We start from the raw sequence: 26,707 nt of genomic DNA on the forward strand, positions 1-26,707 counted from the left end.
TGAGGCAATCCCACTCTGTGTTGGTCTGCTGAGGTGTCCTGCCAGTAACAGTGCAGTTAGCAAAGTTGGAGATTGATTCAGACTGTAGTAGTTTTACACTGTAATTTCATATAACAGCTTCACACCATCATGTAATTCAGAGAAGAAACAGTCCTCTAATTAAAATTAAAAGTTTCTGAAGATTATTCTGACAATAAACTATTTATGTTAGTTAGTCTTATGTTTTGCCCAGGTTGACTAGAATGTGATTTTATAGAAATCTGCATTGTTGTACTTAAACACTAAATATGCATTCACTTCAAAAACAATCTTTGTTACTCCTAGTGATCACTGAGGACATTTTTAGGAATAGGAAAGAGTTGCCCCAGTGCTGCTTGTGAAGCTGTTGTTGTCTCACAACAGTCGCCGTCACCATAGGTGAGAGTTTATTTTTTTACCATGTAAGACACTCTCTGTGTAATCAGTTCAAGAGACTTTCAAAGTTTATTTGGCTTTTGCCTTTAGCAATGCTTGTAGCACTTGCAATAAATCTTACTTAACTGAGCCAGGTGTTGCTTGTTCTGAGCCAGGTGTCACTTGTTCTGATTCATGATGATGTTTCTTTCACAAAACTGAGCGTTCCTTTCCCATGAAACATTGTGATTACAAAACCTTTTGCGTTTGGTCTTTAATGTTTCTCTTCTTTTAGGTAATTTCACCCAGAATTAGGGATATCCTGAGTTCATAAACTTGGTCTCAGTTTGCCTTTAGTTGTTCAACCCAGCAGCTCAGCTCAAGTCAATCCATTGTATATGATGGGGAAAAAATGTTTTTTTTCTTGCTTTTCCCTAGGACGGAGAGCTGATGATGTAAGTCACCATGTACTGTATTAGATATTATAAAGCTTGTGGAATACTTCAAGCAAACATTGAGAAATAATTGACATATAATCAGTGAGAGTGAGGGTCCCTCCCAACATATCCTGAAACCAATTTCTTCACACAAGGGATAGAAATTATTTGCTTGATGTAGTTAATATAATTAAAGGTCTGACTAAGCAGCCTGGTCTGTAGAGACAGATACAGAAGATGAGTCACTAAGCTCCTTTGTTTGAATGTTAATTATTCTTATGGCCATTGATGTGTGTTTGGGTTCTCAATGAATTAAGTGGAGTTTATTTTGACACCTTTGGGAGTGTATCCTGGACCATTTTTTAGGTTTGAAGAGAAAAAAATTGCATGTAGTTATGTTTTGAACAAAGCTGCTCTGAGAGTGTTTACTGTTGTAAAGGTAACTACAGTTATCCCTCATATCTTGCTTTCTTTCTGTCTCTGGCATTAAATGTGCTTCTTTAGGTGGCTGCTGCTTTCAGCTGTGTTGCAGCCAGAGATCTGCTTGGGTAGGGGGTTATGTTTTTTTAATCCATGTAAAACCAGGTCATCCTTGCAGGCCATTGCCATCAAACCCAGCAGCTGGTGTGGTGCCTTTCCCTGCAGAGTGGTACAGACTCTGTAAGCCTTGGCTACTGAACCCTGAATTTCCTGTTCTTGTCTTGCTTAGCTCTGCAGATATCCCAGTACACTCAGGCTGCCCAGAATCTGTGCCAGTTTCCCAGTCAAAGGCTGTCAAAACATCAGTGCTTTTGTTCTTATTTCCTTCCTGTTGTATCATTATGTTTGCATGGAGACAGAAGAGTTGAAAAACACTGTTTGCCTGGTCATTTTTCATAGTCTTACTCAGACTCATTCCAGTGGTTTCCCTGTGGAAGTGGAGGTTCTTAGAGGATTGCATCCTCTTCTGAGGTATTTTCTGCCAGTATACCCATTAATAACACGTTTCTATTGGAAATTGTAGAGTATGCCTTATAAATCAGGATACTTCTATGGTGTTTGCATCAGGAGTGAAAATCCTGTGATTCTGGATTTTGTAAGCTCTCAGTAATTTTGAGGTATTTAGTATGGGTAAAACTGAACAAAGGACTTCAGAAGACTTTCTCAAGTGCTTTGTAGTTTCCCATTTTATGAACCAAGTTCCAGGAACAAGAGGAGACTGCTGAGAGTTTACTTTCAAACTGTGAATCAACCTTTCTAAAAGGAGCAAGATGTTGCAGGCCTGGCTTAATCCTGTATCTGGTGAGTTCAATGGATTATTGAATTACTAGTATTTTGATTTTTTTTTCTTTTTCTGTGTGTGCAGATCCTGTCCTCCAGGTGCCGATCCATGTGGAAGAGTAAGTCTGTTTCCTTTATCTCATTTACAGCTTGTTCAATTTTCACTGACATCTTGAAATTTAGTTTAATTTTAACCAAACCCATTTGTGTTCTAGACAAGCTGCACACCTTGCAGAAAGCCATTTAAGGTGGTTTAGGGAACAGATAAAAGGATAGAATTAGCTACATCTCATAGCTAAGATGAAACATCCTGTCTGCAGCCTGTTCTCTGGAGCCCTTGGTGGGTTTGGACATCAGGGCTGTGAACCTGTGCCAGGGGTGGCAGGTGGGAAGTGACAGAGCCAGGACTGATTCTGGATTCTGTATTTACCCCTCTCAAACAGAGACTAAAAACAGTGAAACAGAGAAAACTACAACCACCACCACAACCAGGATCTGCAAATGACATCCTTGAGCTGTAAATTCACATTGGTCCCTGCAGCAACTTCACGTTTAGCTAGAAAATTTGGGGCTTGAACTTTGTCTCTGAAGTCAGTGGTGACATCCTTTCTTTTTTTTGATCGTAGAACCATAGACATTAGGGTTTGAGTGAGTTTGGGGGTCTTTGTGTATTTGCGTGTAGGGATCCCTTTACCTCTCATATTTAATTCTGGCAACTCTTCATTGTTTCTTGCCTTCCTTATACTCTCTGGTTTTATTTATTTGTTTGGCTTGTTCTACATCTGTGTCATTTTAAGGTTTTATAGGTTTAGTTTAAAAGCTTTCACCCAAGTCAGTGCCTGCCGCATTTGGATCTTTGTGCATTCAAATACATTAGTGGTCTTACGTTTTATCAGTTCTGAAACTTCCTTATATTTTTTAATTTTCACAGTTAATAAATTAAATTGAAAAAATTTAATGTCAGATGAACTTCTCTGTAAAGCCAGTGCTGACCAGTTTCTTTGTTGTTTCTGAGAAGCACAGTACATTTTTATCATTTATCATTGCTTCAATTCTAGGCCGGCATTTCTTCCAGACCCAAATGATGGCAGTTTGTACACACTTGGTGGCAAGAACAGTGAAGGCTTGACTGTAAGTATATTTTAAAATTCTCTCCTAAAAAGTGCTCCAGTCAACCTCATGCCTCTGCAGAAGGAAAACATACTTATATTTTGTTAGAGCAGAATGTTGCCACCTTGTGATTCTCAGGAAGTGATTTCTACTTGAAAATATCAACACCACATCTTGTCCCCATGTATGACTTTTCAGTAACTTGCTAAAATAATGATAATTACAAATAAAATTTATGTCTTGTTATCCAAATTCTGATTAATCTCTGTGTGATTTGATGGGAAGGGTGTACCCAAAATAACACCAATCAGATGTGTGACTCTCTCCAAACATTTATTATATTTCTAAATTTATTATATTCTAAAACCATCTGCCAGAAGCAGGATTAATAAATGCTCTGTGCTAACCCCTTTAGAAGATCTTTATAGGATTTAGCAAGCAAACAAAAATGCTGAACCTTTCAAATTAGTCAGCAATCCATGTAGGCCACAGCTACTGCCTAAGCTTGACTTTCATTTTTAAACTTTGTGGTGACACTCAGATAAAATGTTTGCCTTCCTACAAGATTTTTTTTCCTCAGCTGCTATGATTTCCCTTAGGAACTTTGGTGGTGTTATTTTAGTATTTACTCTGGTTGACTTCTCAGGTATTATAATAATAGAAATAACCAATACAATTATTGCTTGTTTGTTTTTCCCCTAGAAACTTCCATTTACTATCCCAGAGCTGGTGCAGGCATCTCCCTGTCGCAGTTCTGATGGGATCCTTTATATGGGTGAGTTCAAATTTTATCTCCTTTAGATTGTAAGATGTTCAGCAACTACAAAATGTAGAGACTCCCAGGCAGACTGAAGGAAATAGGCCTTATTTTGGGTATTAATTATGAATTTTCATAAAGCTTTCTGATAACAGAAAATCTGATTAATATAGAATTTGCTAACTCTTTGATATCCAAATGCTTCTAAACACAACATACATGTATTAACTTCTAAGAAATTCTTGAGACCATGGCTCACATAGTCTTGAGTGGGATGTTTAAATTACAATCCTTAAGCAGTTTGAAAGGTGTAGACCCTCACTTCCTCACTTTTTTTTCCACCTCCTGTCTTTCACCATGAGCACTTCAGTCTCCTCATCTGAGAGCTCCTGGGATCTGCTGCACTCAGAGCTTTGTTAGATTTTATGTGTGAAAAAATTCAGCCAATAGTACTTACTCTTCTAAATATTGTATTTGGGCTTGGGGTTTGTGGTCAGTATTTGGGATTGGCCAGTAGTGCTAAATGATGAACCTAAGTCTAACTATGAAAAACTGTTTTATTAAAAATGCTTTATTTGTGCTAAGTCCATGAGTCTAGTAAAGAAAAAAGAAGACTGAAAAGCCAAATGAAAGTGCAGTTTTTCCTATTGAATGGTAATGTGACTTCAATTATGATTTCAGGTAAAAAGCAGGATATTTGGTACGTGGTTGACCTCATGACTGGGGAGAAACAGCAGACCTTGACTTCCTCTTTTGCAGAAAGTCTTTGCCCATCAACATCCCTCCTGTATCTTGGGAGAACAGGTCATAAGCTTTTTTTCCCTGTAGTTTAAAAGAAAATTCTGCTTTTTAAAGTTTAGGCTCATAACAAATGATCTTGTGGTCAGTTCAGATTTTCAAGTTTATTTCTTGGAAAAACTTCTGTGAATTATGATTTTAGACTGTACACAGAAGAATAATTAACTTTAGCAGCAGATAGATAATGTCTTCTAAACTTTGGCAGTAGGTCCATTATTCTTTTTGTTGACTAAGTGGTATTTGTATTGTAATTAATGGTGTATTCCAGTACCAGCTGTGAACTTTTTGTTCTGTAACACACAGCTTTTAAAAAACTGTTTAAAGAAGCTGGAAATCTGCTTAAAGAGCAGATCCACTGACATCACAAGTTCAGTGTGCTAAATAAGTGGTAAAGTTTGACCAACACCATGGAGGTGCTGACTAGAAACAGGAATAAGTGTTACAGACTTGTTCTTTAATCTCTCTATCAATGTTCCCTTTACATTGGATAGTGTTGGGAAAAAAGAAAATGCTGACAGCCATGAGTTCTATGTGGTGTTTGAGGAGTGTCTCAGATTTGAGAAGATGGATTCTATTCTCTCATAGGTTTTTTTGCTTCACAGACTGTATATTTTTTAACAGAATACACGATCACAATGTATGACACCAAAAAGAAGGAGCTGCGATGGAATGCCACCTATTTTGATTATGCAGCTACTTTGCCTGATGAAGACATAAAATACAGTAAGAATTTAATTGCTGTCTCCCCCACCTACAATGGAGTTTTGTATATAGGCAAAAAATATTCTGATTTTTTTGTGTGGTGCATGTACTTCTGCTCATTTTTATCCATCACATACTGCAATTTCTAAGTCCTGTTAGGTAGCTTCAGGTAGAATGAGTCCAGCAGCTCTTGAAGGTGTGATTCCTTAAATCGGTGAGAAATGGCAGGAGAAGCAGCAAATCTGAACTCTGGTGCACAACTTGATTGCAGTGCTCCTGAATGGCAGGTGGACTTGTGTCAGCTCAGTTGTGGCTGAGGCTTTGCTCAGCTGCTGTGCAGTGAAAGGTGTGGTGCTGACTGCAGTCCAGAACTGTTCTGTGCAAGATCAGAGCTGCAGAATCCAGGTAACCTCCGCATGTTTGGGCATTGCAGAAATGTCCCACTTTGTGTCCAACGGGGACGGGCTGGTGGTGACCGTGGACAGCGAGTCCGGGGACGTGCTGTGGATCCAGAATTACGCGTCCCCCGTGGTGGCCTTTTACATCTGGCAGCGAGAGGGGCTGAGGAAAGTCCTGCACACCAACGTGGGCATCGAGACCCTGCGCTACCTGACCTTCATGTCAGGGGAGGTTGGACACATCACCAAGTGGAAATATCCCTTCCCAAAGGAAACGGAGACCAAGAGCAAACTAACGTAAGCCTGGGATCCTGCTGTTCTCACTGTCCATTTGAGAGCTTTGTCATTAAACAGAACAGTTAAGGGGTGTGCTACGAGTTGCAAAATGGTGAAAAGAATGCACAAAAGCATTTCTAGCTCTCCAGGTGTTCTTTTATATAATACTTGATCTTTTAGTGTGTAAAGTCAGAGACCAAACCAAAAAAGGTATAAACTTAGGAAGTGTATATTCCTAAGTTTTATCAGATGTTCTGTATTGAATAGTTTCTCACAATGTGGAATTAAATTTGTTTTCCTAAAAGGAAGCCTTTCATGCTATAAAAATGGTGCACAGCATTTTGGCAAATGCCAGTTATGCAGAAATAGGACATAAGTTATGTCAAATGAACAGCAGTTCATTATTGTGAATAATGAACTGACAATGCTTTCATAATTAAAAAAAAAAAAGGCTTCATAGTACAGCAGTACTTCAAATAATTTTACAGATCAAGGCTTTTCAAGATACAAATACTGATGATTTGGGAAGCTCCTTCATTGGTTCTGCAGGGTTGTGCTGCCCAGGTTTTAGCTGAGATGTTAACACATCCATTTGCCTGCTGCTAACCGTGACTGTGTTTCTGCAGCCCAACCCTGTACGTAGGAAAATACTCCACGAGTTTGTACGCGTCGCCCTCCATGGTGCACGAGGGAGTCACTGTCATGGTAAGTGGAGAGCTGCCAGTGGAAAAGTGCCTTTCTGAACTTAGTGCTTTCCTGGGCTTGGAAGAAAGGTTGAAATAGAGTCATGCATAAAATTAAAATAGAAAATAAAATACTGAAGACTGTACATCTACAGAAATTTGAGGATTTTGAGATTTTTATCAACAAATGCATAGCAAATTAAGTGTTTCCTGAAACAATTAACAACCATAGAATACATGACCATACTTGAGAAGCATTTCCAGTGCTGCAAAGCAGTAACTGCAGCTCCCTAGGCACTCTGCCAGGCAGACTCAGCAGGAGCAGACCTGAGGTTACTGCTATTGCTGGTGCTTTGTAGTTCATGTTAAAATTGCTGATTTGTTCATCAAAGTAACTCCCCACAGACAGGAAACTGCATCATAGTTCTGTTTTGCTCATTGTGGCTGCCAGGTAGGAAATACAGATCCTGCTTAACTGTAGTGGAAAACAAAAAAAAATCTCATCTCCCAGGCAACATGTCCCTGAAAAGGTCCAATGTCCAAGGTTGTGGGAGCAGCTGCTAAGGGCATAATGGCCCTGTTTACTCACAGTGACTTTGCTGCTAGTAATCTCTTTGCTTGCCCACCCATTTTGACCTCCAGATTTTAAATTTAGTTGCCTGTTTAAATATTCTGAGGTCACAGTAACAGTAGTTGTAACACTGATCTCTCTGCAGCCCCGTGGCAGCGCCATTCCCTTGCTGGAGGGTCCAAAAACAGAAGGAGTCACCATTGAAGACAACGGCGAGTGCGTGATCACGCCCAGCACTGATGTCAAGTTTTCGGGCAGGCTGAAGGAAAAGCACAAACTCAGCTACTGGAATGACTGGCTGCTGATAGGTGTGGGAGCCCTGCCTGGCCATAATTACTGAATACTAGTAATAGTGTCTAATTTATCCTCATTTACATATAAAAGAATGTGTTACATATCCACCTGCCTTCTTTTTATCCCAAGGTTCCTGCCTTATTCTGTAACAAGGTGAAGTGCTTATTTGCCCCCTTCCTCAGAGAGGGGTATATTAATTTATTATTTACTGTAAATACTGTATTTGGGTGTGTTTGGATATTTTTTATTGTGCATGCTGTTACTTTAATTCTCATCATATGGATCAGATATTTTCTCCATTTTGTAAATGGATTAAAACACAAAGGCTGAAGATAATGTTTATTAATTCTCAGCCTGTCCTGTGTGTCCCAAGTCCCTGAATTTTGGAATTGACTTTTCAGTGCATTTTCAAATTTGCTTCAAAAATGAGGAACTGTCTGAGGTTCAGTTTAATGATTGGTGATAATTGAGTGATGTATGTGACAGGAGCTCTGGGGCAAGGACAGTGTGCAACTTTCAGCTTTTTTAAGTGCCATCTTTCTCTTCCCATGACGCCTTTCCCTGCTAATAGCCTCTGTCCTGTATGTCAGGCAGTTCCCTGAAGCAGTTAATGTTTCTCTGCAGCTCTCAGCGACCTCTGCCCTCCATTTTCCCTCTCCTTTTTCTTTCCTGCTCTATACATGAGCATCATGTTTTGTGATGTTCTCACTCTTCAGCAAAGATGCTGCAATCAAGGATATCTTTCCTAAAAAAGGACAACTTTCTGTTTCAACAAATGTATTTTATTTAAAGGACACCATGAAACACCATTATCTGCCCCCACAAAGATCCTGGAGAAATTCCCAAGCAACTTACCAAAGAGACCTGAAAATGTGATTCCAGCTGACTCTGAGAAAGCCACTCTTGAAGAGGTTTGTGATGAAAATAGTTATCTTACTGCATGAGAAAAGAATATACAGGAGTGGAAGTTGGGGAAGGAAAATGCATGGAATTACTTCACATTTTTTGTGTCAGATGTTCATGTACTTAGCACATAGAATCACTGGTATGAGGAAATGGCATTCCTTGTTTCAGAATTAAGCCTTTCTACTGCTTTTTTTTCCCCACATGCAAACTTTGACTTGGGTAGGTTTAGAAATGACTAAAAATGATGTAGCAAAAAGGCTGGCTATGAATGCCTCATTACCCACAGAGATACTGAGCTAACAGAGCTTTCTTTGCCTCAGGTCATTGATATTGTTGAAGGTTCCTCAACAGAAGGGCCTCCAGCTGCTCCAAAGGATATCGAGGAGACTCCTGCTCGGCCCATCCCACGGCCAGAGGCTCCAGTGGACTCCATGCTGAAGGACATGGCCACGATCATCCTCAGCACTTTCCTGCTTGTGGGCTGGGTGGCTTTTATCATCACCTACCCAATGGTAATGCTGACCTGGCTTGATGTGCTCTTGAGTGTTGGGAACATCAGGAATGTTCTAGAGCCCAGAAATGATTCAGGAGTTAGTGAGAGACTCTAGAGATATTTCCCTCTTCACAGATGTGCACTGGGGAACAAAGGCACAAGTTTAACTTAACGGGGATTTCTTTGGCCATGTGTGCCAGCTCTGGAGAGGTTTTCTTTTCCATCCACCAGTTGTGGTTTTTGTAGCTATTACTCTTTTTTGATATGATCTCAGCACTACTGGCTTCACTCCTGTCGTCCTCACCTGAACCACTGTCAGATTTTCCAAGTTTTAGATCAAAGCCTTTATCTTTCTGTGGTTTAAAGACTCCTGGTCAACCTTGTAACAGCTTTTTTAACCAAGCCGTGTGATTTCTCATGTTGGCCATGGAAGTCCAGAATGAAATAGAAATTGTGAGTGAACGTTCCCCAGCCTGTGTGGTTGGCAGGAACAGGGCAGGAGAGTTTGGCTCCCACCTTTTAAAAGTAGCTCCCCAGTAGCTGTAGAGTTCCCTTGCACGACCTGACTGCCAAATCTTCACTGAGACCCTTTATCACAGAGTGTCCACCAGCAGCAGCAGAGGCAGCATCAGCTGGAAGAGAAGATCCAGCTCCTGCAGCAACAGAAGCTGCCCTTCGGTGCTGCCAGTGACCTCCCGCCCGAGGCAGATTTCCTGGACACGTCGTGTGGCCGGACGGAGAGCTCAGCTGCCAGCACCCCAAACCTGTCCCCCCGTGCATCAAACCACTCTGCCTATTCCAACATCTCCACATCCGATGTTGGGAGCTGCCTCTCCACTGAGCAAGAAGAGGGAGGTAAAGCTGACTCAGTGTGGTTTATTGTGTTTCTGTTTCCCCAGTCTGTGTGATGGTACAGTAGAATAGTTGTCGATGCTCCTTCATAGCTCAGCAAGATGAAAAGAACCATTCAGGCTGAGCCCTGCACCTCAGCAGGATTGTTGCTTCACAGTAACAGCCAGCTGCGGGCTTGTGCTGCCCAGGGCAGTGTGTTCCTGTCACTTGCAGCCTTTCCAGGGAGATACTAATTTAAATAAAAACATGTATTAAGATGATTAACTTGACTCAAGAAATGGGGATGAAGCAGCACAACCTTCCTGCCTGGTCTTCCTGTGCACTCATTGTCCCTTCAAAGGCTACTAAGCCCCCTTCCATTACTTTCAGCCAGCATTTTCTAAATGCAACATCAACTTTTAGGAAGAGTTTGGTTGCTGAGAACCACTCATTTCTCACAAACATGAGCCATAAGGTGTGTGTAAATGTGTTTTGATTCTTGATGTCAGCTCATTGGGTCACCCCAGACTGTTTGCCTACTCAGAGTAAGCACCAGTGTGGACATGTTTATTTCTTTTGATCATATGTGTGTTAAATTTAAACATGAGCTAAAAGACTTTTACAGACTGGTCCCAAAGTCTGTGCAGTTGTAAAAGGCTGCCTTGCCCCATCCTAAACCAGTGCTTGATTTTCTTTTCTTGTTCAGATGAAGAAGCAAACCGAGTGATTGTTGGCAAGATTTCGTTTAACCCTAAAGATGTACTGGGACATGGTGCTGAAGGGACAATTGTTTACAGGTAGAAAAGAATGTGTGCATTAAACAGACCAATGCTGTGTTTGTTTTAGGTTCTTTTAATTTTTTTTTATAAAAGCCCTCACATCTACTATGAACAGAAATGAAACTTTCTGCATGTGTCTGGAATATTTTCATGCATTCTCTTCACTAGCAAAAACTACTTCCCTAAGAAGCGTTTACTGGCCAAATGTACTTGTTTCCAGGATAGGAAATGCGTTCATTGGCCTCTACAATGGTTTCTGTTGTCATGTTTTCTGTACATGGTCTGGCTTCAGAGTGTGAAGGGCTGTTGTGCTTTCTCTCCCTGGCTGCAGGGGCTCCTTTGATAACCGTGATGTGGCAGTGAAGAGGATTCTCCCCGAGTGCTTCAGCTTTGCAGACCGGGAGGTGCAGCTGCTGCGCGAGTCCGACGAGCACCCAAACGTGATCCGCTACTTCTGCATGGAGCGGGACCGGCAGTTCCAGTACATCGCCATCGAGCTGTGCGCTGCCACCCTGCAGGAGGTGACCGCCAGGGCTGCCAGCATCTTCTCCCTGCGAGGCCTTCACCTCCCTTGAGCTTAAGTTGCTGAAGTGCCTGACACAGGGGATGTTCCATTTACTCCCACTGTCACCTCTGTGACAATTCCATGTTCCTAGGACAGGGGGGTTTTCAGAGCTGTAGAAAGACATCCCTAACCCTGGACTGATTTATGGACAGAAGCTGTTGTCCTTTGATTTTTAACTTCTTGTGAAGGACTCCTAGTCATCCCCCCTCCACCATGCAGACTTTGAAAACTGTTCTTCTTTCTGGAGCACAGTGCTATACAGAATTCTAGCTTTAAATGAGACTAGAGATCATCATCTTCAGCCAAAAAAAAAAAGCTCTTTGCTGTGTGTTACCAGCTAGCACAATTTATCCAGACACAGCTCTTTTGGTGGGTGAAGTGCATGGATTTATTATTTATACAGCTTCTAAGCAGTGCTGTGGCTGACTCTCCTGGTTCTCTGTTGCAGTACGTTGAGCAGAAGGCCTTCAGCCACCATGGCTTACAACCCATCACTCTCCTGCAGCAGACAACCTCTGGGCTAGCTTACCTGCACTCCCTGAATATTGGTAAGAATGCCTCTCCTTTCAGGACTGGATGGAGAACTACTATTTTCTTAGCTGTAAAATAAAGAGAAACTGGTCTGGTTCTGTTCATCTGGCCTATTGGAAGGTGACCTATGGCAGGGGAGTTGAAATGAGATCATCTTTGAGGTCCCTTTGTACCCAAACCATTCTGTGGTTCTATGATTTGACATTGGCTTTGTCCCTGCAACATTCTGCAGCCCTGGAGTTCTAAAGCAAGTCCTTACTGTTGGTGCAGGGTGCTGAAGTTTTTAGATTGGGATAGTTTTTAGATGGTGGAATGAAAAAAAAATGAAATTACCAATGAAAAGCATTTGCAGTTATGACTTTGATTTCATGAATAGCGGTTCAGCCTTATGAAAGATCCATTTAAAAATTTACAAAGATTGTTGGGACCGCCTGAGTGGATAAGTGGGTGTTTGTAACAGTCCACAGGGACCTGAAGCCCCACAACATCCTCATCTCGATGCCCAACGCTCACGGGAAAGTCAAGGCCATGATTTCAGACTTTGGGCTGTGCAAGAAGCTGGCGGTGGGCAGGCACAGCTTCAGCCGCCGCTCGGGCGTGCCGGGCACTGAAGGCTGGATCGCCCCAGAGATGCTGAGTGAAGACTGCAAAGAGAACCCTGTAAGTCCTCACCCTTCCCAGGCTGCCCAGGACCAGGCCAGACCCTAAAATTGGCAGCATTTGGTCCTGGCCCCCAGGCTGCCTTGCAGCTTAAATCTGCGAGTTGGAAAATTTCCTTCTGCTCTCAGATGCGAAATAACCACCCTGTGAGCATCAGAGCTTTCAGGGGGAAAAGATGTCGCTGCTAGTGAAGGCTGTTTCTTTGCAGACGTACACCGTGGACATCTTTTCAGCTGGCTGTGTCTTCTATTATGTGGTGTCTGAAGGTGGCCATCCCTTTGGCAAGTCCCTGCAGCGGCAAGCCAACATCCTGCTGGGAGCATACAGCCTGGAGGCTCTGGATGCAGGGAGGCACGGTAAGGACTGCAGGGATCCCTGCACTGCAGGATCACTGAGGGCCCAGGCTGCTGAACACCAACACCAGTGACACAACCAAGGCCCACAGTTACTCTCAGCCTGGCAGAGAGGAAAGTTGTACTCCTCAGGTCCTCCTGAAGTAAAGGGTCTAAAGTTCTTGGAGTTAGTACCCCAGAGCAACTCTGCAGTCTTGACTGTGAAGTTACTTCCTGTATTTAAAGGAAGAGAGAGCTGAACTTTGATATTCTTAGTCTTTGATAGTCTTTCTGTTGGTTGCCTAGCACATCTGTGAGGGCAGCTCTTGAACTAGCAGGACAGGAGGAAGTAGAGGCCATAATGAATTTCTGAAGTACAAAATATTATAAAATCACATAATTTTACTTTTCACTACAGTCTAAGAACATAGAGAAAATAAAATAATTTCCATGTACACTCTTCCTTGCAGAAGACATTGTTGCTCATGATTTAATAGAGCAGATGATAAACATGGACCCTCAGAAACGGCCATCTGCCAGTTGTGTGCTCAAACACCCCTTCTTTTGGAGTCTGGAAAAACAGCTCCAGTTCTTTCAGGTTTGTGGTGACCTTTCCTCTCAGTTTTCAGGGCTCCTGTAGACTGGTAGGGGTCTTGAATTCAGTGTCTCTTTTGTGCCTGAGGTCATAGAATCCACAGCATTACTGTGAGGAGACAGCCCAGTTGTAAAACCTGGGTGGAGCTCCTAAGCAATTGGCCTAGTCTTACAGCAGATCTTTCAGAGGGAGCCAGAGCTGATGTTACCAAGGTCAGCTGGTGGGAGGAAGGTCTCCTCTAGCAGCTGCAGTATCCACAGAGAGCATGGCCAGGAGGGTTTTCAAGAGCAGGAGTGAACAAGCACTGAATCCTGATGTGGGGTGGGAAGTGGCGGAGGCCTTGAGATCCTTTCCAGCCTTATCTCCTCTGTGCTAAAAAGGCTTGGGCAGAGGCTTCTGTATCCTATTCCACAGCACTGTCATGGAATGAAGTGGGATTCTAACTTTACTACCAAGACAGGCTCTAATGGACCAGAAGCAGCAATTGGAAAATATTGGGAAAAAACTTGGAAATAAAACTAGAAATAATCTGAATGTCTCTTCCAGGACGTCAGTGACCGAATAGAGAAAGAATCTTTAGATGGTCCAATAGTCAAGCAGTTAGAAAGAGGTGGAAGAGAAGTGGTGAAAATGGACTGGAGAGAGCACATCACTGTTCCTCTTCAGACAGGTAATGGACAGCATTTTGTCAGAGTGGGAATCAACTGTTGTTCCCAGTTTGCTGGGACAGGAAAATAAGGCTGACACTCTTTCAGTTTTGGCACATCACTGTTACTTGTCAGTAAAGTGTTTCTTCAAATGCAAGTACATGTTTATGTCCTGAAACACACCTACAAGGATCTGTGGCTGCAGCCATACACCCCAGCACCTAAAACTGCATCACAACACAAAAAATTGTTTCTCTTGCAGATCTTCGAAAATTCAGATCCTATAAAGGTGGCTCTGTCCGGGACCTTCTGAGGGCGATGAGAAATAAGGTAAAGGAGTCTTTTCCTTGTGCACTCTGGGTTCCTGCCTCTGGCTGCTGTTGTTGCCAGCCTGTATCAGACCCTGATACAAGAGCCCAGTAAGGGTTACTGTGTCCAGGAACACCAACAGCTCTGTTCACAATAGGTTTCTGAACAAACTCTCTCTGACTGAGCTTTCCCTCTTCTGTTTTCCTCCACAGAAGCACCATTACAGGGAACTGCCTCCTGAAGTGCAGGAGACCCTGGGCTCCATCCCAGATGAATTTGTGTGTTACTTCACAGCTCGTTTCCCTCGCCTGCTCCTGCACACCTACCACGCTATGCACATTTGCTGCCAAGAAAGACTATTCCAGCATTACTATGCTGAGGACTCTGCAGAGCTGAGCCTTACAGGAGACATGGTTTGAGAGGAGAGGGATGGAACTTTCTTCTCTGGGACCAACATTCCAAGCACAGGCCTACCCTTAGCAGGGAAAAATGGGATCATAGAGCTGAATTCTCTCTCCCTGAAGAAACCAAGCTTGCAAAAAGTGCCTTGTACCTGTGGCTGTGCTGGATCAGGAGATGGTGGAGTTCAGGGCACGAGTGGTAAAGCAACAAACCCTGGGGATGGAGTTACTGACTCCAAGGCAGTTTTCAAGACTGTGGAAATGAAGAGCAAAAGCTGGATATAACTGTCACCCAATATCCCTGTACTGTACGTGATTTTGTAATGGATGTGTTTTACTACAAAAAAAAAGTCAACTTCAGTGATTGAAATAACAAAATTACTTGCGACTGAGATGTGCAAAAGGAGCTTTTGGTTGTCGCAAACTATCTGAACCTGCCATTGCACTGCTGCCACATTAGGCACACCACAGTGATTGTAAAGGGAATCGTTCATGATTATCCAAAAAATGGTATGAAAGTACCATTTCTGTTTAACCAGTACTACTCTGGAAAGTTAGTCCCCTATACTTGAGCAGAAGCAGTTTTAAAAAATACTGACTTGAAACATCAATTCAAGGTTTTCCTACTCTGAAAATAAGCCTTTTTAATATGAAGCAGTATTCACAGAACAGGTTGAACAATCCTCCACTTAACTCATGATCTGCTCAAGTACCTGCAGCAAACACCGATGGACGCTGGAGCTGCCTGTGACTCACCAACTACAAATGTCCCTCGAGGGCTAAGAAAAGGCCACAGCCACAGAGCCAGGGGTGAGATGAGTCCTAGGAAAAAGAGCTAAACAGGAACCAAGAGCTGTTCAGAGCAGTGAAATCGGGGCAGTGTTTAAGGGGTGCCACAGAGCTGTAGAACCCCATTTCCTGTGCGTGTGGGCTGGTGATTCCATCCATGGGAGCCTGTGTGGTTAAAGGTGCAGTATTTCTTTACATGGGCCCTGAAGCTGTGACAAAGTGTCACTTGTGCTAGGATGAAGAAATGCTGAATTCTAATGTAACTGGGTGTTCTTTTACAATATATTTATTTAATGTATTTATATTTATTTAATTTTTACTACAAAGTGGTATCAAATCCACATGGTACAAGTATGAAGCATGCCAAATCAGTCTTAATCAGTTTTGTGTTTATATTTAATCATCAGATAACAAGTGGAAGAGGAAAGTGATACTGCATCTTTCAATGGAATTAATTAAAGGAGAAATTAGAAAGAATTTGTATGACTGTGCCATTGTGTCTTAAATAAATTATTGCTAGTAATACCCCATGTATGATGGGGTATGTACAGCTATTTTTCTGGAGATACTTTACAGGATGTTTTTTTCCTACTTTTACAATGTGTGAGAGCAATTTACCACAGATGCCAAACTGTGCAGGTTACATGTTCTAAAGCTTGAAAAAACAATGGTAATTTTACCTAAAAAGATTCAAAGCCTATTTCATATTTTTGTATTCCTCATGTAAAAGGTCTTTTATAAATCTACTAAATAAAGACTCAGATTAAAACCCCACAGCTTTTAGTGCCTATGTGTGCCCAGGGAACCCAGGAGCTGGCAGGACTGAGCAGGGAAGGGGCCAAGGCCTGCAGCAGCCTGGTCCTGCCTCCCTCGGCAAGGGACACGTGCCCGTTTTTGAGCCTGCTCCAACCATTCCCTGCCTGTTGATCCAACAGAGGATGCAGGAGTTGTTCAGGTAGGGGGGAGCCTCCCTGAAGGCCCAAGAACCTCGTTTGTTACTCTGACAGTCCCCTGGCACCAGCCCTCTCCAGCCTGGTGGCTGAGGCAAGTGCATGTGTGAGATAAAATGGCAGGACTTTGTGCTGCTGTGTGATAAAGAAATACCCATAAAAAAATGGTTTTGGTGAAACTGAGCTGAGCACGTGATTTACAGGAAACAGAAAGACACTAAGAGAGTTCCGCTGCAGCCCAGCCTTCCTAAGCCCCAGTGGCACAAAGGGCTGGGCTGGGGAGCCTCTTGACCCTGCTGTGAAAAACGCCAATCACTTGGTTTTTAAAATTTTAAAAGCTGAATAATAATAAAATGGTTATAAAAATAATAATACAATTAGAGTAAGAAAATTTAGAGTTAGGACAATTACAAGACAATAAAAACCAAAGAATTATGGACGTCTGGATGCTGTTGGACACTAAGTCACAAAAAGCATGCCTTGTGAACAAAGGAATAACCTTAAAAGCAATAGCCTGTTGCAAATTCATATGTTCATACATGATGCATAAATTCCTTGTAAATTAAGAACTTTCTGGTTTTTGTCAACTTTTTCTCCTTCATCCTGGTGGTTCCATAAAGATGGAGAGAAGGTGGAAGAATGTCTTTTCTGATAAGGAGGCACTAACTCTTTATGGGCCCCAAGTTGCTGCCATCTCTGTGCAAAGAATTTCTTGATTATCTCATTTCTTGCTTGAGCTAGTAAAAAAATCCTGCATCACAGAGTTTCTATTTTAACATTATGTTGTAACCTAAAACTCTATTTAACACACTACTTAAGAGAATTAATACAGCATAACTTTCTAACATTACACATATAATATTCATTGTAGCATTTGCGAAAAGCCAATCATAAATGTATTTTTCACACCTGCCAACCTCTCCCCTACTTGGTAAGGGGGCCTGGAGTCAGTAGGTAGCTCATATAGAGGGCAGTAAGTTAGATGGATCTGAAAGTTTAAAATACAAAACAAAGAACAAGTATTTCCCACACTCCATGCTGACAGCTGTTTTTAGTGGGACTAAGGGTACTGGTTTTGTACCAGCAGCACCACCCAGCAGCAGCACTGCTAGGAAGGGGGTGGAGACTTGATAACTCATCAGGCATATTTGTCTAAAGCAGTTTCCCCATTCTCGGAATAAATTTCAAGAGAGGAGGAGCTGCAGAACACCCTCAGCGCTCAGACTGCTGCCCGTGCAGAAGGGCACCGCAGGTGCTGGAGCCTTTCCCTGCCTTCGTCTGGAAACCCTTCCCTGCGGGCAGCACTGGAGAGTCTCTGCAAGGTAAGCCCGCCGTGCCCGCGGGGTCGTTCTCGGCCGGCGGGTTTCGCCTCTGGCCCCGGCTTTGGAAGCGAGGCCGTCCCTCCCCGGCCGCGCTCCGGGGGCTGCGGGGGCAGCCCTGCCCGCACCCCCGGGCTGCACCCCCTCCCTGCCCACGGTGGGGCCCGGGGTACGCACTGCAGCACAAACCCCGACTGCTCAGAGAGCCAGGAGGCACCGGGGACCCGCGGGCCCCTCCAGCCGCGCTGCCCCAGCCCTGCTCAGCTCGGTTCCAGTTTCGATTCCCCGGCAAGGCTCCCCGTTCTGAAACGCTTTCCTGACGTCTGCTGTCACAGCGGACTGGGAAACAAGGGCGGGACGGGCCCACTGTGCAAACCCCGCCCTGGGAGGCGGCCAAAGGCACTAACCGATCAGTACTTCAGGGACATTTTTAGCTCCCTTTCTCGGGAAATGCTGCACCAAGTGTCAGTGGAAATCTATCTCCCACCATTTTCATAACCAGCCTGTTTACACTTACTCTGAGGGATCCCTTTTCCCTACAGTACATCAGGACAGTCCCGTAACAGGCTCCCCTCTCAGAGCCGCTGCTCACAGCAAAGCTCCAGCCATGCTGGTGCCTCAGCCGAGGCTGCCACGGGGCTGACCAGATACAGAAAGGGTTAACGTGCTCTTGCTTGGCCTTTTCCCAGCATACTCTATTCTTCCTGAACCTGTTGTCTCCCCAACCACTCCCTTCTGCTGAACCCATCTCCTGCCAAGCCTTGGTCCTGAGCAATGAACTCTTCTTCCCCCAGTCACCACCTGCACTGGTGGCTGCTCCTTTTGCACTTGCTGAGAGCAATGTTTGGCACCACGAGTGCAGGGGTGCAGCACCAGCTGAACCAGAGAGTTGAGCCTCCACAATACCTTAAGAGAAGAAACACTAACACTGCCACAGCGCACCTTTTACTGTGATCCCGGTGATGGTTACTGCTGTGAATGTCACTCTGAGCAGGTGCATTTAACACATTCCTCCTGCAGTACACAACAGGTTGTCCATGCTGCCATCCATCTCTGAACCACTGGAATGGAGGCTGGGCACAGGAAGGATGTCATGACTCAGGGGAGGACACCGCACTGAACAGAAAACATTCTGCTGGCTTGGGCAGTGAGTCGAACTGCTCCTTGGAAATTCTGGTAAGCACCAGAACAGATGTGGGAAAAGAGAAGGAGCAGGGAAGAGCGTACTCGCCAAAAAAAGAGAGGGAAAAAGCACGTGTGAAGGAACAAAAGGCAGGGAAAGTGAGAAAAAGGAGTAAAAGGTAAGAGATACGTTATGAATTAATTTCTGTATGTCTAACTTAAGAACAAAACTGAATTTAGCAGTGATTTTAACTGAACAGCAATTTTGTATAAATGAATAATCTGGCATATACACAAATTTGGCAGTGGTTAATTAAGTATGACTAAGGTTCATATAAAGCATAAACAAAACCTACCGGGGTACAAGACGGTTTCTCACCCTGCCTCACGTATGAAACAAAGCAATCCAAATTGAACCCTATATACTGTGTGCCAATACTGATCAGTAATATCTCCTATTTTCGATTCTTGAAATCAACGTCACTATACTGCATAGCACATGCTCCACTCGTTGATAAGGGGTCTTCTGGATTTTTGGTGGTCTTTTCAAAGGAAGGCTGGCAGCCTTCCTCGCTGTCCTCTGAATAACCTGGCAAGCTGTACATGTGCATTAAGCTTTGTGTTATGTAAAGTAAGCATTATGTTCCAAATAAGCCTTATTATTTCATAGACAAGACCACTACTTTAGATTCCATATCTGGAATTGTCCCAGCTTTGCTCATCCCAAGGCCGATTCTACTTTGGGAGTCATCCCAACTCTGTTTGTCCCAAGGCTGATTCTGTTTTAAGGTCTTGCTTGTCTCAATAAATACATCCTGCATCACATGTAACATCTGCAAAGAAATCCATCTGCTTTGTAACACTCATCACATATACTTTTCCTTTTTATTTTATAACCATTATTTTCTAAAATATTGATATAGTTGCAATTTAGTTAGCATGAATCATATCCATTTATCACAGATAGAACCTCAGGGATAGTGGTGGGGGCCTCCTTTTCTCCAGTATGTAACAGAAGGAACTGTAGGGCTCAGCTGTCAGCACAAAACTCTACAGCAACCCCCTATTTCTTTCACACCCACATGTGTGTCGGAGGCAGGAGCAGCTGCCTTCACACAAAAGCAGCACAGCTGGCAAGAACAGGCTTTTAGAGGTACAGAAATGACCTTGGACAAAAAGGTGGGGAGGAAGTTGAGAAAACAGAACACCAATGTCAGCTTGAACTATCACTGGAACCTGAACTATAAATCTGAAGACTTACTTTTTTCCCCCCCTCTAGGGTTTTGTTCATTAACAGCAGGATTTCTTTCACCAAAGACAATGGGTATGTATTGCTTTCAGAAAATTTCTACTTTGTATGTAGCAATTTGCTTTTTATTATCTGCATACGAAGGATTTCTCTCTAGTGGGGAGCAGTCAGTACTCCTGTCATCTTAAGGTTTGTATTTATTGATGCAATCCTCATTTAGGAGAAAATAATCAGACTCAAGTGGGTAAATGATCTATACAAACCTGTCCAGTTTAGGGAATCCAGCCCTGTCAATTCCCATAAACCTTATAATTCCCTACAAAAATCATTTTGGGTTATTTCCTTGACTCCCTTTGAGGATCATTTCCAAGTCTCCTTCCTAGTTTCCTGCTTTGCTGATTTATTAGTCTTGCACCATTGTTTAGAACTGCTTCTGATTAAGGTTATGGATACTTTGTCATCAGCAATGACGTATTTGTGAAGTTAAGACCTGCTCTCCCACTGTCACTGGTATAACACTGTGGCCAAACAAACATTAGTTTGCATTAGTAATATATAATTTTAACTTCTAGATTACAAAACATTACCTGTGAGTGAATGGGTTGAGAACCATGTCAAATGTTGGCTGGAATCTACTGGAATCAAGAAGGAGTATGTAGATAAACTATATGAAGAAGAAGTGACAGGTCCAGCACTAATGGAACTGGATGAGTCTTTCCTCAAAGATATAGGAATGAAGAAAGGCCAAATCCAGATTTTAATCCACAAGAGAAATGAACTTTTGCAGTGCCAGGACAATGCACAGCAAGCTGAGGACTCCAGCAGCAAAAACCCCAACAGAACAGATGCACAGAAAGGCCCAGCCAAAGCCAGCAATGCCCCCGCTCAGGGCACGGCGAGTGGAGGCAGCTCAGGTGCTGTGGGTACAACCAGCAGCGAGAACACGGCTCCTACTTCTGGCAAGAAGCAAAAAAGAAACAAGAAATCCCAGCTTCAAAGTGCTGATGAAGTTTTAGACCTAAGAAACTGTCGGCCTTTTAGAAGTCAGGATACTGATTTCAAGTATGTGAAAGACACAGTTCTTGCTCCAGAATCAGGGGTCAGTGATTTAATCATTCCTTGCCATGAATACAAATCTTGTAACACTGCTGCAGAACTGAACAAACATCAACTGCAATCAAAATTTGCCTCTGAAGTGATACGATTTGCTTCGGCTTGCATGAACATTCGAACAAATGGCACCATCCATTTTGGTGTCATGGACAGTGTTGAGGACAAGGGCTGGAAACACGGACAGATCGTTGGCATAAAGATCAAAAACCGAGAAGACTTTGTTGATGCACTGGATCATTATATAGAGAAGTGCTTCTGCAATAATTTACAAGAAATTGCAAGGAAATGTATTCACCCACCTGTGTTTATCGAAGTGATTTCAAAAGACTCTCAGGAACAAAGATTTGTAGTGGAGGTTGACATTGAACCAACATTCAGCTTGGTAAAGAGTAAGTGTTTTGAAGTTTATTTGCCAAAATACAATGAAAACAGCCAGCAGGTGACCCTGACCAAAGAACCAGCTCTCTACCAGAGACTGGGAGCAAAGTCTGAATCTGTGCAGCGCAACAAGCTCACTCCTTTCATTCAAGCCATGCCAGACAGGGATGCTCAGAGAGAAAGAGCTGAGCTCTCCAGCACACAAGAATCTACAGAAATAGCTCAAGATTTAGGAAGAAAGTTATCAATTCTATTAAATGATGGCAAAAGCTACATGGATGATTCCCTACGGTACATCCTTGTCACAAACAGATGTGAACAGGAAAATCTGAACTACATCGACTTTTTAATGCACTTGAACCTTTTCTGTGTCTTTGATTTTGATGAACATTCTAATGTGTCAGGACTGTACAGCAAATACAAAGAGCACCATGAAACAAGTTCTTATTTTTTACAGGATTTTTTCAAAGAAATTAAGACTGATAATTCTCCCTCTCAGAAACTGTTTGATCAGACCAGCTGGATATTCTGCAATGGGCGGAGTGACTTCCTTGGGGATGAAGAGCCTTGTGATGAGAATAAGTGGATTAGAACAAAAAAAAAATACCTGAAGAAAGTAATTACTTGTATCTGTGAGGAAATTCTGCCAGAGCGCTCTTTCATTGTGCTTTTTCTATTGCTATCACCAGTGCAGAAACCACTTGTGGACACTTTTCAGGAATTCTATACAGAGATGAATGGCATGGAGTACATCATCTGCATTGCAGAATCCAAAGAAAATTACAGAAAGTGGGCCAGTCTAGCTCAGGAATCCTGCAGCATTGAGACACTAGAACAATGCAGTATTGTGGGTATGAAGCTCAGTCACGTAGATGCCACCATCAAATCAAAGCTGCCTTCTACAGCCCAACCCAGACACCTGCCAACTTCCACTGGAGGCGTGTGTACACTTCCCTTGCGGGAAGAAGAGAAACTGTATTCTCTAGAAATCCTTTGTACTGACCAATGTGATGATATCAAATATAATCTTTGGCCTGAAAAACAAAAACAAGAAATAGAACAAAATTTTTACCGCGGGGGAAAAATCAAGTGGGAAAACTTGTGGCTTGCTGAAAACAAACTCTGTGGGGATATCATTGAACGTGAAGCATGCGCGGAGGCAAGCAAACTCTTGGATGGCATTTTACGAGGAAGTGGACGCAATTATTCTGTGGCTAAACTAAAGATATTTCACCATCCTGGGAGTGGTGGAAGCACAATAGCACGGCAAGTTCTGTGGAAAAACAGAAAGCGTTTTAGATGTGCTGTTATCAAGACCTCATATTCGCACTCAACTGTTTGTAATCATGTGCTCGCCCTTAGAGATTACGAAGAAAAGGAAATCACTCACTGTTTTCCTGTGCTGCTCTTGCTCGAAGATTATGATGATGAGTACTTTGATGACCTACAGACTGACTTAGTGGAGGCTGTAGGAACCAGGAAAATGAATACCGCCAGGCCTTATTTCATCCTCATATGCTGTAGACGATGCAATGATCCTGAAAGGCTTTGCAAGGCTTCACCACTGGACACAGTTGCAGTGAGTCACAAACTGACAAAGTCAGAGAAAAGTCTGTTTAACACCAAACTTGTAAAACTGCAGCAGAAGTATGATGAGCCAGAATTCATACTTACATTTGTGCTGATGTGTGAGGAGTTCAATAAAACGTATGTGTCTGACATGGTAGAGCACATACTGCAAGGCATTGACACGTCCTCTCGTGACACCTGCTTGATGCGTTACATTGCTCTGCTCAACTGCTATGTACCAAATTCATACATTTCACTGTCACACTGTGAGGCTTTTCTGGGGCTGGGGGCATATACAGAGAGTAAAGCAAGAGTATACGATTTCAAGCATCACTTGAGTGAACAAGTAAGAATGATTTTTATTGAGCTAAGGGAAAGTACCTCTTATATTTCATCTATTCGGATAATACATTGCCTGGTTGCAAAAGAAATTCTGCATCAGCTTTCAGGGAATCAATCGCTAAGTCAACTTGCAACGAATCTTCTTCAGGAAAAGGTACTCTTTGAAAACAGATTTGGACGAGAAGAATTCTTAAAGTTTATCAGACATCTGTTTATTCGACGTGATAAAAGAAGCAGGGGTGACAATACTGATACTCTCTTCTCCCCATTCATCGAACATGTCTGTGAAGCTGAAGACTGTGAAAAAGCCATTGCTGTTTTAAAAGCTGCATATGAAGTCTTTGGAAAAGATGCTTTTTTTGCCCAGCAGCTTGCCAGACTAAATTACACCAACGAAAAATTTGAAGATGCTGAATACTGGGCAAAGGTCGCAAAAGCACATTTGCCAACTGATTCTTTTATTTTGGATACAGAAGGTCAAGTCTACAGAAAATGGTTTAATTTCACCGTGGATAAAATGACAGAGGACACCCCTGAAAGGATCACTGAGAAAATATTGCTTGCTCTTGAAGCTATTAAATGCTTCAGAGCTGCACAACAAGCAGCAAAGGAAGAACGTGAAAGTATGAACAATGCTGGCTATTTTGGAGAAGTAGAAGTAGGTTGTCGCCTTCTTCGATTTTTGTCCACACTGCCTGTATTCCACGGAAGTCCAAAGGGAGAACATACTGAACTTGTGAAATATCTCACCACAAATTACATTCCTGAAGACATAAAAAAACCATGGGAAAAGCTTCATTCCCGCTTAAAAGGCTTGCAACAGAACCTGTACAATGCCCTGGAATGGATTTCAGAAGAACTAAGTTATTTCCAAACAGAAAAAAACCAAGAGAAGGATGATGAAAATGATAAGGAAGAACAAATTCATAATCCCAGAAAATGGTTGAGAAGGCAGTCAGCAGTATACGCTAAATTCTTCATCTCAGCATCACTTGATGATGACAGCAACAATGGTCCTGACACTCAGCTCATGAGACGCATGAGTATTTATGGGAGTGGTGGAGGAAATGTCACCAATATTCTGTCATTCTTAACAGATAACAAAGAGAAGAGGTCAGCTGAAAAGCTAGAAAGGATCCTTGATTTCTATCCAGAAAAACCTCTGAGGAAGGAGGACAGGCTGGAGGACAATGATTTAATCAATTTTATTTTGTGCCACATCACATTAGCCTGCTTAGCACCAGGATCAGCCAAACTCCTTCCACTGCCAATTCTTCGTGAACTCAGTCTAAGATTCTTCAAAATAAAAAGACCATCAAGACCATTTCCATCAAGTGCCTATTTTCTGCTCACCTTGCTGTACTGGCCAGATGAAGTATTAGACAAAGAGCCTAATCCCGAGAATGATGAAATTTTAACTTTAGCCCTTCAAACCCTGAAACGCTTATATGACATCAAAATGAAAAATGTTTCTACCAGAAAGAAAAGAATCTACACCCCTTTTTTTCTGGGAAAGGGTTATGGCTTAAATAAGATCGTGCACAAAAATAAAATTGAAAAATTGATGATGGGGTCCTTAGATGAGAGGAGAATGAAGTGGCTGCATGGAACTGTATGGAGTATTTCTGAAATTCGTGACAAGCTCAAAAGAGTTTCTGGCTGGACCAAGGACAGAAATTTATTTATACGAGGTCACGTAAAGGAACTCCGTATCTTGCCACTCCATCATGAATCAGTGCCTGCTGGAAATGAAAATGTGACCTTTTATTTAGGCTTTTCATTTAATGGTCTTGTTGCTTTCAACATTGAGGTTGAAAATGATCCAGCCATCAGAAGAACCTAAGCTATGTAGTACAGTGCTGCATGCACTGTGCTCATAGAGGGTACAGCACTGGAATTGTCCAGTCTCATATTTAAAACTAAAAGTGGACTGTTCCTGGGTAACTACCAGGCAACAAGATTATCAGAATTAACAACTGTAATAGCAACCAAGTAACTAAAAAAATTGGAACTATGAGAGTGAACTTAGAGCCAGGCCTTTGATAGTTTTGGAGTTCCAAAAAGCAAGATTTCAAACCAAAGATGGCAATTGATCCCTCTCTTCTTACCCCACAGATTAGGATTTTAAATTAATTTCTGCATAGTCTTGATCAGTAAAATTTGTCCAGTGTAACTAAATTTTTCTTCCTGAATCAGGAACAGAAAAATGAACGCACACCACATACACTGGTTGCTGACACGTACCATGCATGAATTAACTAGAGACTGCAAAACCAGGGTCAGTATGGAAGCAATTTTAAAGCTGACTTCACAATCACAGATAAAAAACCAGGTCTAAAATTCTGTATAATCTTACATTGCCTCTCTGTGTAAATATTTCCTTAGTAGACATATCTGAATCTGGGGTGGGGTGGAGGTATGCAAGCAGAATCATAGGTGACAAAGATGATTTGTAAGAACTTTTGTGTTTATAATCCAAACAATTCCTATACTTTCTGCAATTATTATGCATTATCATCCAAAGAATGCCACACAATACAGAACTGAAATTTTTCTAGAGCATACATCCATGATTTGAAAAATGCAAAAGGGGTTTTCAGGGCTGTGTTTGCAACCATGATGTCAAATTCAGCTTCTAATAACAAAACGTGTGTTGTTGCAGTTTCACATTGTTTGATGTAAGACATTGTGACTAAAATTGCCAAAACTCCCTGTCATATAACTTGTTTTAATTGAATAAATATCTTTTATGAGGGACTACAATTTCTATGTGATCTTTATTACCCTACCTGAAGATGTATTTCCAACAGTAGCTAGGTATGATTTGCTTTTCCAACTGCAGCCAAGATCTGCAACCAGAAACTGTAAAATGAACTGCAAGTGAATTCAGAAGGAAGATGATGAAATATTATTGTCTAGTCCAAGCTGCCAGAAGCAAGAGAGCTGAAGGGCCAGAGAAATCCCTCTCTGATCCCCAGACCTGATGCAGGGGACAGAGTATGTTTGAGAAGGTTAACTGGGCAAAGGCAGCTTCCCCAATCTAGTCTTAGGATGGCTTCAACCCAGAGCAAAAACAGGACATGTAAACTTACTGAAAAGCACAGGAGTGAAAAGCAGAGCACTGACTGCTCACCACATATAGGACCTG

The 26,707-nt window shown here is 42.5% G+C and overlaps 2 protein-coding genes across 5 annotated transcripts in view; both read left to right on the forward strand.

Annotated features, from left to right (window-relative positions):
• ERN1 (endoplasmic reticulum to nucleus signaling 1) overlaps positions 1-16,291 on the forward strand; it is a 31,784-nt gene extending 15,493 nt beyond the window's left edge. For 2 of the 4 annotated variants that reach the window (XM_021537523.3, XM_085556724.1), the window contains exons 3-22: positions 2,176-2,209; positions 3,149-3,221; positions 3,903-3,975; positions 4,639-4,761; positions 5,377-5,478; positions 5,891-6,152; positions 6,758-6,836; positions 7,531-7,693; positions 8,472-8,590; positions 8,906-9,097; positions 9,678-9,933; positions 10,616-10,706; positions 11,020-11,209; positions 11,702-11,801; positions 12,245-12,444; positions 12,653-12,800; positions 13,247-13,374; positions 13,918-14,041; positions 14,281-14,348; positions 14,540-16,291. In XM_021537523.3, coding sequence (XP_021393198.2) covers positions 2,176-2,209; positions 3,149-3,221; positions 3,903-3,975; positions 4,639-4,761; positions 5,377-5,478; positions 5,891-6,152; positions 6,758-6,836; positions 7,531-7,693; positions 8,472-8,590; positions 8,906-9,097; positions 9,678-9,933; positions 10,616-10,706; positions 11,020-11,209; positions 11,702-11,801; positions 12,245-12,444; positions 12,653-12,800; positions 13,247-13,374; positions 13,918-14,041; positions 14,281-14,348; positions 14,540-14,746 — 2,732 coding nt within the window. In that variant the 3' untranslated portion in view covers positions 14,747-16,291. Of the gene's footprint in view, positions 1-2,175; positions 2,210-3,148; positions 3,222-3,902; positions 3,976-4,638; positions 4,762-5,357; positions 5,479-5,890; positions 6,153-6,757; positions 6,837-7,530; positions 7,694-8,471; positions 8,591-8,905; positions 9,098-9,677; positions 9,934-10,615; positions 10,707-11,019; positions 11,210-11,701; positions 11,802-12,244; positions 12,445-12,652; positions 12,801-13,246; positions 13,375-13,917; positions 14,042-14,280; positions 14,349-14,539 lie in introns of those variants that run through there. The other 2 variants (XM_085556726.1, XM_085556725.1) reach the window with 2 other exon arrangements.
• Positions 16,292-17,581: 1,290 nt separating this feature from the next.
• On the forward strand, positions 17,582-26,316 carry LOC110474266 (sterile alpha motif domain-containing protein 9-like). The gene is made up of 4 exons (XM_077787382.2): positions 17,582-17,789; positions 18,807-19,087; positions 20,188-20,232; positions 20,730-26,316. Exons 3-4 carry the CDS (start codon positions 20,229-20,231, stop codon positions 25,400-25,402), a joined length of 4,677 nt encoding a protein of 1,558 aa, XP_077643508.1. The 5' UTR covers positions 17,582-17,789; positions 18,807-19,087; positions 20,188-20,228; the 3' UTR covers positions 25,403-26,316.
• Positions 26,317-26,707: the final 391 nt, after the last annotated feature.

This window comes from Lonchura striata, chromosome 18 (genome assembly GCF_050655825.1).
Source record: "Lonchura striata isolate lonStrDom1 chromosome 18, ASM5065582v1, whole genome shotgun sequence".
In the NCBI taxonomy this organism is placed as follows: domain Eukaryota; kingdom Metazoa; phylum Chordata; class Aves; order Passeriformes; family Estrildidae; genus Lonchura; species Lonchura striata.